The sequence below is a fragment of the Anarrhichthys ocellatus genome, unplaced genomic scaffold, assembly GCF_004355925.1.
Source record: "Anarrhichthys ocellatus isolate YVR2014 unplaced genomic scaffold, GSC_Weel_1.0 scaffold112, whole genome shotgun sequence".
Lineage (NCBI taxonomy): Eukaryota > Metazoa > Chordata > Actinopteri > Perciformes > Anarhichadidae > Anarrhichthys > Anarrhichthys ocellatus.
Genome location: NW_022280142.1, coordinates 826,600 through 837,432, shown reverse-complemented (window position 1 = coordinate 837,432; position 10,833 = coordinate 826,600). Strand labels below are relative to the sequence as shown.

General features: G+C 41.8%; 2 protein-coding genes across 2 annotated transcripts in view; one reads left to right on the top strand and one right to left on the bottom strand.

Moving 5' to 3' along the window:
- Positions 1-5,093, bottom strand: part of tbce (tubulin folding cofactor E) — a 6,941-nt gene extending 1,848 nt beyond the window's left edge. Inside the window, exons 1-11 of the mRNA XM_031876592.1 lie at positions 4,759-5,093; positions 3,791-3,875; positions 3,378-3,524; positions 2,711-2,796; positions 2,118-2,217; positions 1,924-2,026; positions 1,615-1,691; positions 1,438-1,530; positions 678-742; positions 363-427; positions 53-205 (exon numbers count right to left, since the gene is read on the bottom strand). Of these exons, the coding sequence (XP_031732452.1) occupies positions 53-205; positions 363-427; positions 678-742; positions 1,438-1,530; positions 1,615-1,691; positions 1,924-2,026; positions 2,118-2,217; positions 2,711-2,796; positions 3,378-3,524; positions 3,791-3,875; positions 4,759-4,885 (1,101 nt within the window). The 5' untranslated portion in view covers positions 4,886-5,093. The remainder of the gene's footprint in view (positions 1-52; positions 206-362; positions 428-677; positions 743-1,437; positions 1,531-1,614; positions 1,692-1,923; positions 2,027-2,117; positions 2,218-2,710; positions 2,797-3,377; positions 3,525-3,790; positions 3,876-4,758) is intronic.
- A 194-nt stretch (positions 5,094-5,287) lies between these two features.
- Positions 5,288-10,435, top strand: rbm34 (RNA binding motif protein 34). Its single transcript, XM_031876657.1, has 12 exons — positions 5,288-5,336; positions 5,453-5,517; positions 6,294-6,465; positions 6,578-6,708; positions 6,978-7,191; positions 7,813-7,872; positions 8,236-8,279; positions 8,397-8,480; positions 8,571-8,634; positions 8,720-8,762; positions 8,883-9,001; positions 9,124-10,435. Exons 2-12 carry the CDS (start codon positions 5,495-5,497, stop codon positions 9,457-9,459), a joined length of 1,290 nt encoding a protein of 429 aa, XP_031732517.1. The 5' UTR covers positions 5,288-5,336; positions 5,453-5,494; the 3' UTR covers positions 9,460-10,435.
- The last annotated feature ends 398 nt before the right edge of the window (positions 10,436-10,833 follow it).

Sequence of the window (10,833 nt, the reverse complement as noted above, 5' to 3'; positions counted from 1 at the left end):
ACACACACACACACACACACACACACACACACACACACACACACACATTCACCTCACAGTTGTTGAGGAAGACCAGTTGTCCCAGTTTGGCGATGAGCAGCTGATTAGCTGTTTTGGGGTTTCCATCACTGCTCACCAGCTGGTTACCACGACACGAAAAGTGAGCCAAACTGGGAAGCTTCCCAAGTTCATCCACCACACACCACTGAGAGAGAGAGAGAGAGAGAGAGAGAGAGAGAGAGAGAGAGAGAGAGTTCAACTTCAGAGCAGCGTTGCTGTTTTCCATGAATCAGAGTAACTCAAGTGAAACTATTGACCAACAGACGCTGAACAGAGTTTCTGTTCACTGTCGACACACTGACCTCAGAGATGTTGTTGCCGTCCAGGTTGAGCTTCATCAGCGTGGAGAACATGGCTGTTTGAGATCCTACAGAGGAAAGATTCAACATAAGTAATCAATAATCATCATTATTTTATCAAAACCTCTTCTTTGACATAATGCTATAAAAGACATACAGTGTAGATAATACTATTAATCATGATAATAATAATATTAAACTGTATTTAAACAGCATTCTTCAAAGAAAGTGCATCACATGGTTAACTGAGGATGTGACTGTGAAGCAGTAGGAGGTTAAGAGTAATTATTAATGCGAGTTATTACAATTTTTTTTTACCAGGAGCAGCATCGTCAAATCGAATGTCAGACAGTCCCGTCCTGGACAAGTTCAGCTGCTCCAGTCTGCAATCAAACAACATTTTTCCATTTTATTTCAGAAGCTTTTGCCAAAAAAACGACATGAAAATTCTTTAAATTCGATAAATACTAACAGTTGAAAAGTTATTAGTCTCCTGCCACACGAGTCTGATTCGTTACAGTCAGATGTCTGAGAGGACGTCTCTATATTTCTGAATGGTCTTTCATGCTTTTAGTTTGTAGAAAGTCATCTTTACAAATAGATGGTATTTTATATGAAGGGTTTGTTTTGTACATGGAGAACAAAACCAGACTGAAAGGAAAGAAAGAGACAAATATCCCTCTGAGCAACAGTTGAATAAGAAGAGAAGAAATATCACCAGTCACTGGTCAAAGAAACTGGAAGCTCAGCATCAACATGTGTGCAGATTTAAATAAGATGTTTCTGTTTCAGTGTCTAGTGTCTCACAGTAATGCAGCCAAATAACAAGCTGGAAGATCATCAGCCATGTTTGAGACATTGACTGAATGAAAGTTTGATTTAATTCTTATTCTTTTGGGGCCAAAACTATTTCAAATGTAAAGAATACATCTGGTGTCTGAATTATACTGGTTTTTTTTTTTTATCTGTGTTAGAATAGCCTCTATTGAAGGAAAGAAGAAGAAACATCAATCCAACAGCTGATTCCAACCTTTTGAATGCTTGTGTGTGTGACAGTGTGTCTGTGTGTGAACTGTACCTGGGCAGAGCTGCTAAAGTGAGCACGCTGTGCTGCACTAACTGATTATAGGACACATCGAGGCTCTTCAGGGAGCGCAGCACTCCTTCAGGCCTTTAAAACATCAAACACGTCAGAGTTACCAACGTCGGATGAATTAGGAAACAGGAAACAGGAAGCAGGAAGCGACAGCGTTACCTCTGCAGCTCGGTGACGTTGTTCTCTTGTACGGAAAGATCCTCCAGCTGTGGCCACATGGGGGCGCACTCCAGGATCTGACCAGAGACCAGCAGGGAGAGATAAATCCATGAGTAAAACACACACACACAAACAAAATGTATCGATGATATGAAATAAGTATTTATACTTTTTTATTGTATACTGTGGTGGAATATAGGAAGATACATGAATTCCAAAATAAATGATTTCTTTACAAATATGCCTGCGCTACGCCTGCCTGCGCGCTACGTGCGCGCTACGTGCCCCGTTATGTACGGACAGGTGTACCTGTGGCCAGGTGAGGTCACAGCCGTTGAGGACGAGGACTCTGAGGCTGCAGAAAGCCTGGCAGTGAGCCGAGACGTCAGAGGGCAGACGCAGTCTATTGTTGCTAAAAAAAAACCAATAAAACAAGAGGAAGCGCTCAGTTAAAAGACAGAATGAAAATCACATCCAACACACAGAGTCAGAGGAATGTTTACATCAGCTGTAGTCTTTCCAGTTCGTCCAGCTGCTGAGTGATGGCCGACACGTCCTCCCAGCAGGACAGCAGAGACCTGCTCATGTCCAACCACTGCACGTCTGATCACTGCCGTTAAGGACTCACTGAGCTGATATTCACACCGCCGACGTAGTACAGTACTTATTTTCTGTATACTTAATGCTAGGGGAATGTTTTCTTTTCACAGTCTGTATATCAATGATTAGCAACAACATTGGTTTTGATGCTTTGCATGACACACTGCAGTGCTCCATAATCCAGCAGCATTGCCCCTAGTGGAAACCAGGAAGATAGCGTGTATTTGGTCTTGGGAATTTGAAGTCAGGGCTCCAGATTAAATGTCTGATATAATGAAATGCATGATTTTATGTTGTAAAAGAAACGTGCTTTTAATGGGTTCCAATGGGAACATTTTTGTCCTTAAGGAGATCAGTGTCTGTATTTTGGCGACAAACACTGAGCACTATCTTAATTATATCGTCAGTTTGGTGTACGACGTTAACAGCACTGTCACTTTACATCAGAGAGTCATTTTTTGTGAAGCCACATGAGGCCTGCTGTGTAAAAAGATACTTGGAGTTGTTTTCCTGATTTCTCCGTCAGCCCCGGGTCCGTTCACTTCACAGCGGCTGAGCAGCGCTGATGGAAGACTCTCATAACTGTCGAGACAACAACAACAACAACAAAAAAGGATCAATAAACATGAAACAGGTCCTTGAGCCCTGAACTATTTAATCATGTTACCTCCTCCTCTCCAGTAAGACAGACAACAACAAATACTATCCAGATGGAATCACCTGTACTACAATAGGTCTACTGATGTCACACACTACCGTTTCTACTTTCCTTCAATAAAGGCTACTCTAACTATAATTGGAACTTGGATTTTGAATTTGTTTTCCAGTCCAGAAAAGCGTCAGTGACCCTCGATCATTATTGAACCACATCGGTGCAACTGGGCTCTAAATATTAAGTGTGTTTTTCTTTGGGCCCTCAGCAGTCTACTGTGTTAGACTAAAGAGGTTTAAACTGTGGTTTGTCAGTCCATAGTGTGATCAGCTGATATTCTAATGCCTCTAGCCCTTTTCACTTGTTAAGAATTTGTTTTTAATTCATGCTCTTCCTTTCTCTTTGCCTGCTACGTCTACGGCTGCCTTTGAGCAAGGCACTGCCTCTGTGTAAATTAATACTCAAAAGAAATTTAAACAGATCAACAAAAATTGTCTGATGAGCATCGTACCCGCGGTCCTTGATTTTGCCCAACACGGAGATCTCCTTAATCATCACCTCCTCTGTGTCGATCCGATACGTCTGTCGCACAGCGGTCAGGTAGTCCACGCCTAAGCGCACCTTCGCTGGACGGACAAAGGAGCCTCCTTTAGGGTGTCTGAGAGGATGTAAAGAAAACCATCAGGGACCTTTACTCATTTCAGATCAGATCAAATAATCAAATTAAAAGACTGTATAACTGTGGATTCTTATTCTATTTGTTGAATGTAACAAAAACATGTTCTTCACTTGTCATCAAACATCTTATTTAGTCTAACAAACATAGAAAATAAGCTTCGCTTTCAGAAATGTGCATATGTACTCATGTGAGCGGATACTAACTTTCCAGCTCCACGAGGCATTAAAGTGACGGTAGCAACTTACCTGCAGGTGAAGTACTGGACTCCCTCGTGGCTGCCGTCGTGTTTGCCTCTCTCTGGGTTATCCCACTCAACGCCGAGCCACAGCCCTGAACACACGAAACAAAACACTTGATCAATGCTAGTGCATCAACACGTGTGGGAGGTGGAGTACCGATGGTGGGCATGTGGGAGTTTTTCAGTAAGTTTTTCAATTCCATGAAGAAGTTCTCCAACGTTGAATGTCGTCTAAACACAAGCAAACATCTGACGAGGCATTTGATCCCAAACCTGACTGTTTGAGACGCTCTGGGCTTTGTTTGGTGAGGCAAAGCATGAGGACGCTGGTCAAACATCTGTCCGACTACAAAGCTGCAGATGTCATGCAGCCTTCTTTTCTCTTCTGGAGTTCCCTTTGTGCGTTGTCCTAAGTATTCGTTGTCTCGCTATATATTTAAGTATAGTATACTATACTTAAAGATATACCTAAAGTACAATAACTAAAAGGTCTCTTTGCAAAAATTGGCCAATTTCTGAATAATATTAATGATATTATTGGGTTATAATTATTGATTCGATAATGTGTTCATCACTTTAATGTTGCAGCTGGTAAAGGTGGAGCTTATTTACATTACTTTATAAACTGCTGGGTGAATTTCACCAAGGAATCAACCATATTTTATCTAAACCTCTAGTCATACATCATAATTTCATCATAATAATGATTATATCTTATATTAACAATCTGAATCTGAAGTAAATAAAGCTGTCAAATAAATGTAATGGATTCAAAAAAGGGCATTTCTCTCTGAGATGTAACGTTAGTGGAGTAGAAGTATAAAGTAGCACACAAGTACTTTAAAACTGTACTTGAGGGTAGTAACGTTAAACACTTGAGTAACGTTAAGTTACATCCCACCACTGCTACGACTAGCTGCAAGAACAGTGACCTAAACACTGGGGATAGAGTGAGTGTGAGAGGTTTTAACCAACCTTCTGTCGGTGGCACCGGGCCCACATATCGCACCGTGGCCCGCTCCCCGTCGCAGGACACCCGCCTGCTCACCAAGTCCTCCGGCTCCGTCTGGTCGACTCCCATCGAAGCCTTGTTTTCTATCATCAACGTCAGAACTTGTCGTTAGCTAGCGTTCACCGTATTCCACAATCCTCCCCTCCTTAAACGATGAAAAACATTTGTTAAATAATTACTGACATAGAGAGATATAAAGATAACCTGCGACGTTTTAAAATGCAGGCTTTAATGTAGGTTAGCTTCTATCTAGCTAGCAGTTCAACGTTACAACCCAAAACATTGACGTCTCTGGCCAACCGGAAGTGACAGATTTCGAAGCTGCACACAAATGTCTTCACAAATAAAACTGATGGTAAATAGGTATGATATTAAATATGTACGTTTACGTACTCTAGCTTAACCCTGTCTGATTCTATATGTGTAGTGCTTAGTTCGGCGATATTAAATCGACGTTAATGAAAAACAAAAAGGAACCTTTGTGTGGCAGCGACCTTGTTCCCGATGGGAAGTGATTTGCAGTAGAACGGGCCGTGTGCTGGTAAGGAAAACGTGTGAACGTGTGTGTAATAACTCTCGTGTTATTGGCGTTTAAAATCGTAGAAATTCGTTTAATTGCTACATTTAACACGATAAATTACTTGTTTCAATAAATAGAAGAAACCAGAAATCAGTTTCCGAGTGACGCTGGAAGAAACCATGAAGAAGAAACTCCAGAAGAGGTTTGTTTACACATTTTTATTTCCCAAAGTAACGTGAACGAAAGGGACCTGCGTCATGTCTTTGACCACAGATTAATTTATAATCAATGAAGTGAAGCAGCTGTCCGGCAGACACAATACACGACAAAATGGCTCAATATCCTTAATTTTACTGTTTGTATCAACCCTCGGCAGCGGGGAATGAAGTATTCACTGTGTCAGATCCTTTATTTAGGTACAACTACTAATATCACACTATATATGAATACTCTAATACAAGTAGAAGTCCTGCATTGAAAATGTTACTTGTTTTGTCCAACTAACAAATCAAACCTCAATATATTACTAATACATTACAATGATTGACACGTGAAGCTGGAACCATGAAATGTCTTTAAATTAAAAACGATTAAGCGATTATCAAAGTAGTTGGCAGTTGATTTTCTGATCAGTCAATCAATTTATAGTTTCAGCTGTACTTGTACATTTTCATATGTTTTGTGTGCAAAATCAGCAACAGTATGTGATGGGAAGTAAAACTAAGATAGTTACACATTGTTTTCAGTACACTTTCCTTTTCATGTGCACTAAAAATGTAACTGATCTATCTAGTTATTGTAAGACTCCAACCCCGTATTCCGTACTCTGATGACGAATATCCACTATTTTACTCCTGAACAGTTCATATCTTTACTCACATACTGTATTCTCGGAGCCGATCCTCAGTATTTAGTGTCACCCTCTTTAATTTAGCAGCATTCTGACGTTGTCTGTGTGCTGCACCTTCTTCATTTCAGTGTTTCTGTCGTCGGTGAAGAGGCAGTGTCGGGGGAACCGGCAGCTGACTACGAGGTGGGTCAGGTGTCAGGAAGTTTGTTCAAGAAGAAATCTGCCGCCTCCGGATCGCTGTCGACTTTATTCAGCACCGCTGCACCGGCTGGTCCTCTTCTGTTTCAGCCTGCACCCAAGGTAACTCAAACAGACACAAAAAAGACTTATTCATTTCTTAAAACAGCTGGTTACTGTAGTACTAATCCACACTTGTACTTCAACATGTACCGTGTGGTTGTTTTTATGGCAGCCTGTTCAGAAGAGCACAGAAGCAGAGGAGCAACAGAAGGAAACTCCAGAGGTCAAAGGTCAGCCCAGTCAGAAGATTAATCAGAAGCAACTTAAGGAGAAATCTGAAGCCGACCAGAAGCTGGACAACAGGTGAGGAGTTTAGAAACAGACATCACTTCGTTAATCCACAGAGCTGTCGTCGTCCTCTTCTTCTTTCTTTCTTTCCTCCTTGTTCTGTTGTTTTCTTTTCTTTTTTGCATTTGTATACAACACCAACGATATTGTTATTTTTGCTCTCTAAATATTCTTTCACAAAATCCTCGTAATTTCTTGTCTTTTAGTTTTCCCTCTTTGATTCCGTAACATTCGTCCCCCTCATTTCTTTAATTCCTCTTCCTCTCTCCTCCATTGCTTTTTAGGGAGATCAGTTTACAGAACGCCGACGAGGAAGAGCGAGGGAAGGCGGCGCCCGCCAAAAAGAAGAAGAGGAAAGCGCCGGAGCCGGAGGGAGAGATCAGTGCGGAGCAGTGGGTGATGAAGAGGCAGAGGCTGAAAGCCAGTAAAGAGGAGGAGGTGGTAAAGGAGAAGAGGACGGTGTTTGTTGGCAACCTGCCCATCAGCTGCACCAGGAAGGTACAGAGAGAACAGAGGAGTGAAATGCTTGTTTTTAACATGAAAATAACTGAGGTCATGTCCGTATATCATACGATTAGGTAATAACGTAATTATGATGACAGGCCTGATAGAGACCATGAAAACAGAACTTTAACACACCTAAGGGCCGGTTACAGAAAGCCAGTTCACCAACACTTCATCATTTATCAGACTTCAACTTCGTTTAGGATGAAGTGCTGGACTCCTACAGTATGTTACGCTACATTTTAAAATACATTTATAGTGCGCTGTGACCTGACGGGGACAAAATGCAGCAACTGATAATAAAAATATGGATCCAACAGAATAAACGGTTTACTTTTGGACCTACACCTCGTCATCCGACAGTAATAACAATGTTTTTGTGTGAACGCAGTTGAAAAGGCGTCGAGTTTAATTGTGTACATTTAAAAGTCTACATTCGATTAACAAACTCAGAGTTTTGACGAAGGAGAACAGAAGACATAAACATTTTGCCTCCACAGCTTCACTGCTTTAAACTTTCAACCTGATTTTCTATAATTGTTTATTCCTGGATTGATCAATAATCTGTAGTAGAGAAGAAGAACCTGATGTTTTTTTTCCCCCTTTGTGTTTCAGACCCTGCAAAGCCTCTTCAAAGATAAAGGAACCATCGAGTCCATCCGCTTTCGCTCTGTGGTAAAAACACAACAACACACAAACAACGCCAGCAAATAGCGCTGAACAGCCGGGAACACGCAACAGAGCTTCTTTCTCTGCTTCTATGCTTCACTGCTGTTTACTCCTCCCTGATACGTTGTTCATCATTTCATTCAGGAAAGATTATTGAAGAGGGAGAAAGAAGAAGCTGTCAGGGCTAGCTCCCTCGCTAAATGTCATTGAACCATAAATTCACAGTTTATTCAGACGACATATTTCAGATCTCAAAGATCACGACACTTTGCCACCGGTCAAGATGTCAAAGTTCACCAAAGTTGAATTTTATTTATTTATGTAACTTCTCCTCAGCTCCTAATGATCTGTTTTGTTTGCTCCCTGTAGGTCAGAGAGGATCCCTTAATGTCCCGCAAAGTAGCAGTTATTCAGTAAGTTTCTGTCTGAATCCGTTCTGTAGAGTTAAGAGTTGATAAACTACCAAAACAACCTCCTCACATGGTAAACTCTCGTGTGGGGTTGTCATCTTCTTCTTTTTTACTTCACAGACGCAAAACTCATCCAAAAAAGCAAAGCATAAACGCCTACGTGGTGTTTGAGGACGAGGCCACAGTCGCCAAAGCGCTGGAGAGGTGAGTCATTAAATCATTCCCACAAATGGAGTCGCCGTGTGCGTTCAGCCAACAACAACAAGCTCTCCCTCGGTCTGTCTCTGCTCACAGGAACGGCATGGAGGTCGAGAAAGACTTCCACATCCGAGTGGACAGAGTGACGAACGGCTCATCGGTGAGTCTCCACATCGCAGTTCATCTGTAAATCTGTTGACATGAGTTTTTGGAACATATTTGGTGACATTGTGCTTGTCTTGCAGTACGAAAACAAACGCTCCGTATTTGTGGGGAATCTTTCGTTCGGTGAGTCTCTCCGCTGTTTTAATCTTGACGAGTGTTGATGTTCGGCATTTTGTGTCGAAGTTGACCTGCTGTGTGTGTGTGTGTGTGTGTGTGTGTGTGTGTGTGTGTGTGTGTGTTTAGAGTTAAACGAACTGGCTTTTCGGCGGCACTTTGAGGAGTGTGGCACAGTGGAGGCTGTACGATTGGTGCGAGACCAGAACTCTGGATTTGGGAAAGGATTCGGTTACATCCTGTTTGAGGTACGACGACCCAAACGGCGCTTTTCTTTTTTTGGTTTGTGTTCTCTTGAGGTTATTTTTTTTGTACCAGGTTTTATGTGAGCTTTAATGGTGTTGTACCGGTTTGGTACTTCCTGTTGCAGAGCGCCGACTCGGTGCAGCTGGCGTTGGAACTGGAAGGCACCAAACTGGAGGGCAGACCCATCCGGGTGAAGAGGGCGTCGAGGCAGAAGAATAAAACGGACAGCAACGAAACCAAAGGGAGGACCGGCAAGGGCCCCATGAAGGGCCCCGGCAAAGGCCCCATGAAGGGCTCGGGTCAGGAGAGAGGCGGCGGTTTCAAGTCTAAAAAGAAGTTCTCTGGAAACCAGCAGAAGAGCTCCACCTCCTTCAAAGGAGAGATGGTGGATCCAAACAAAAAGATTAAAAAGAAAGGACTGAAGAAGAAATCAAAGCCCAGAAAGACTGTTCATATCTGATATCCGATCTACATCTCAGCAATAGAAAGTGTGTGAGGACTAGACTACTGTCTAAAGAGAAACCAAAAGAAAGAATTATAGTCTGTCAACGATGACGGAGTAGTGATGGGCCCCCGTTAGGATAATAATAATAATAATAATAATTTGAGAATTAGAAAATGAAGTTGCTGTCTCTGCGTCGGCTTTTACTTACAGAAAGCTTTGCTCTGTTTGTCATCGTCTCTTTACTCCAGGATGCTTCCCGCTGAAAAGCTGTGAGCTGCACTTTATCGGAAGTGGTGCAGTTATAATTTGTGTGGACAATAATGGTGAGATTTATGTCGGACGATCTGAAGTGTTTTCAGTTAGTTTTCCACCTCCGATGAAGAGCATCTTACAGCCGACAGGGTTCAACGTCCGTCAGATGGTCTGAATGAGATACGATCAAATCATTGTTGGGGCAAGTGAAGTTTTTCTTGAAATATTAAGCCTTTATTCTTTACAACATTGTCACAACATTACGACTTTATTCTCGACTTATCAGAATACAGATATGTGGGAAATGTTTTGAATGTGCAGAAAGTTTCTAACGGAAGCGGAAACGTTGCTGAAACACAAAATGAATGAATGTATCACGGATGTGGATAGGAGCCACATGCACATTTAAAGAGGTTACTTCCTCACAACAAGAGGACAGAAGAGTAAATCAAGCCCTAGATTTGTGTTGACTCAGCAGAGATGATATTAAATATTTGAAAGGAATTCAGAATCCCGGAGAGACTTGCTGCCTAATATTTTGATTTGTCACCTGGCGTATGAAGTTTGTGTTGTCCTTCACATACATAAAGACATTTCCACCATAAATCGCTGCATAAAAAAAAGTCACCAGACTGCTGTTAGTCTTTATGCTAAGCTAGGCTAACCACATCCTGTCTGTAGCTTCATGTTTAACATTCATGGTAGTTATCGTGGTAGAAAGTCAATAAACATGTTTCCTAAAATGTTGAAGTGTTCCATTAATGCTGCGTTCACACGTTATCTATTTTTAGTAAATATGTTTAAAACCTGTTAACATTCACATCAACGAGTCAACTTTTAGTGAAGTACCTTTGTGATGTGTTCAGATTAATCACCAAGATGTCTGATATGAGTCATATGCATATTTGACAGGCGTTGGGGTGTGTATGGGAGAGACAACTGGGACAAATATGATGAGGGTCACATGACTGACTGTCAGCTAAAAGCCAGACTACTCTGAGTAAACCAGAGGGAGGAAACAAAACCTCACCAGTTAAGAGGCGGAGCTACACTGTGAAGAGAAGAGCTTCAACGTCACACTCCAGAAACGAAAGTGACTTCATCAGGTCTTTCTCAACAACACAGCAGAGTCTCTTC

What these genes read in the sequence shown, in the direction of transcription:
- rbm34 (XM_031876657.1), top strand. Translation starts at nt 5,495, where the DNA reads ATGAAGAAGAAACTCCAGAAGAG. An exon ending in GACCAGAAGCTGGACAACAG is followed by an intron (nt 6,709 to 6,977) that starts GTGAGGAGTTTA and finishes ATTGCTTTTTAG; the next exon opens with GGAGATCAGTTTACAGAACG. An exon ending in CCATCCGCTTTCGCTCTGTG is followed by an intron (nt 7,873 to 8,235) that starts GTAAAAACACAA and finishes TGCTCCCTGTAG; the next exon opens with GTCAGAGAGGATCCCTTAAT.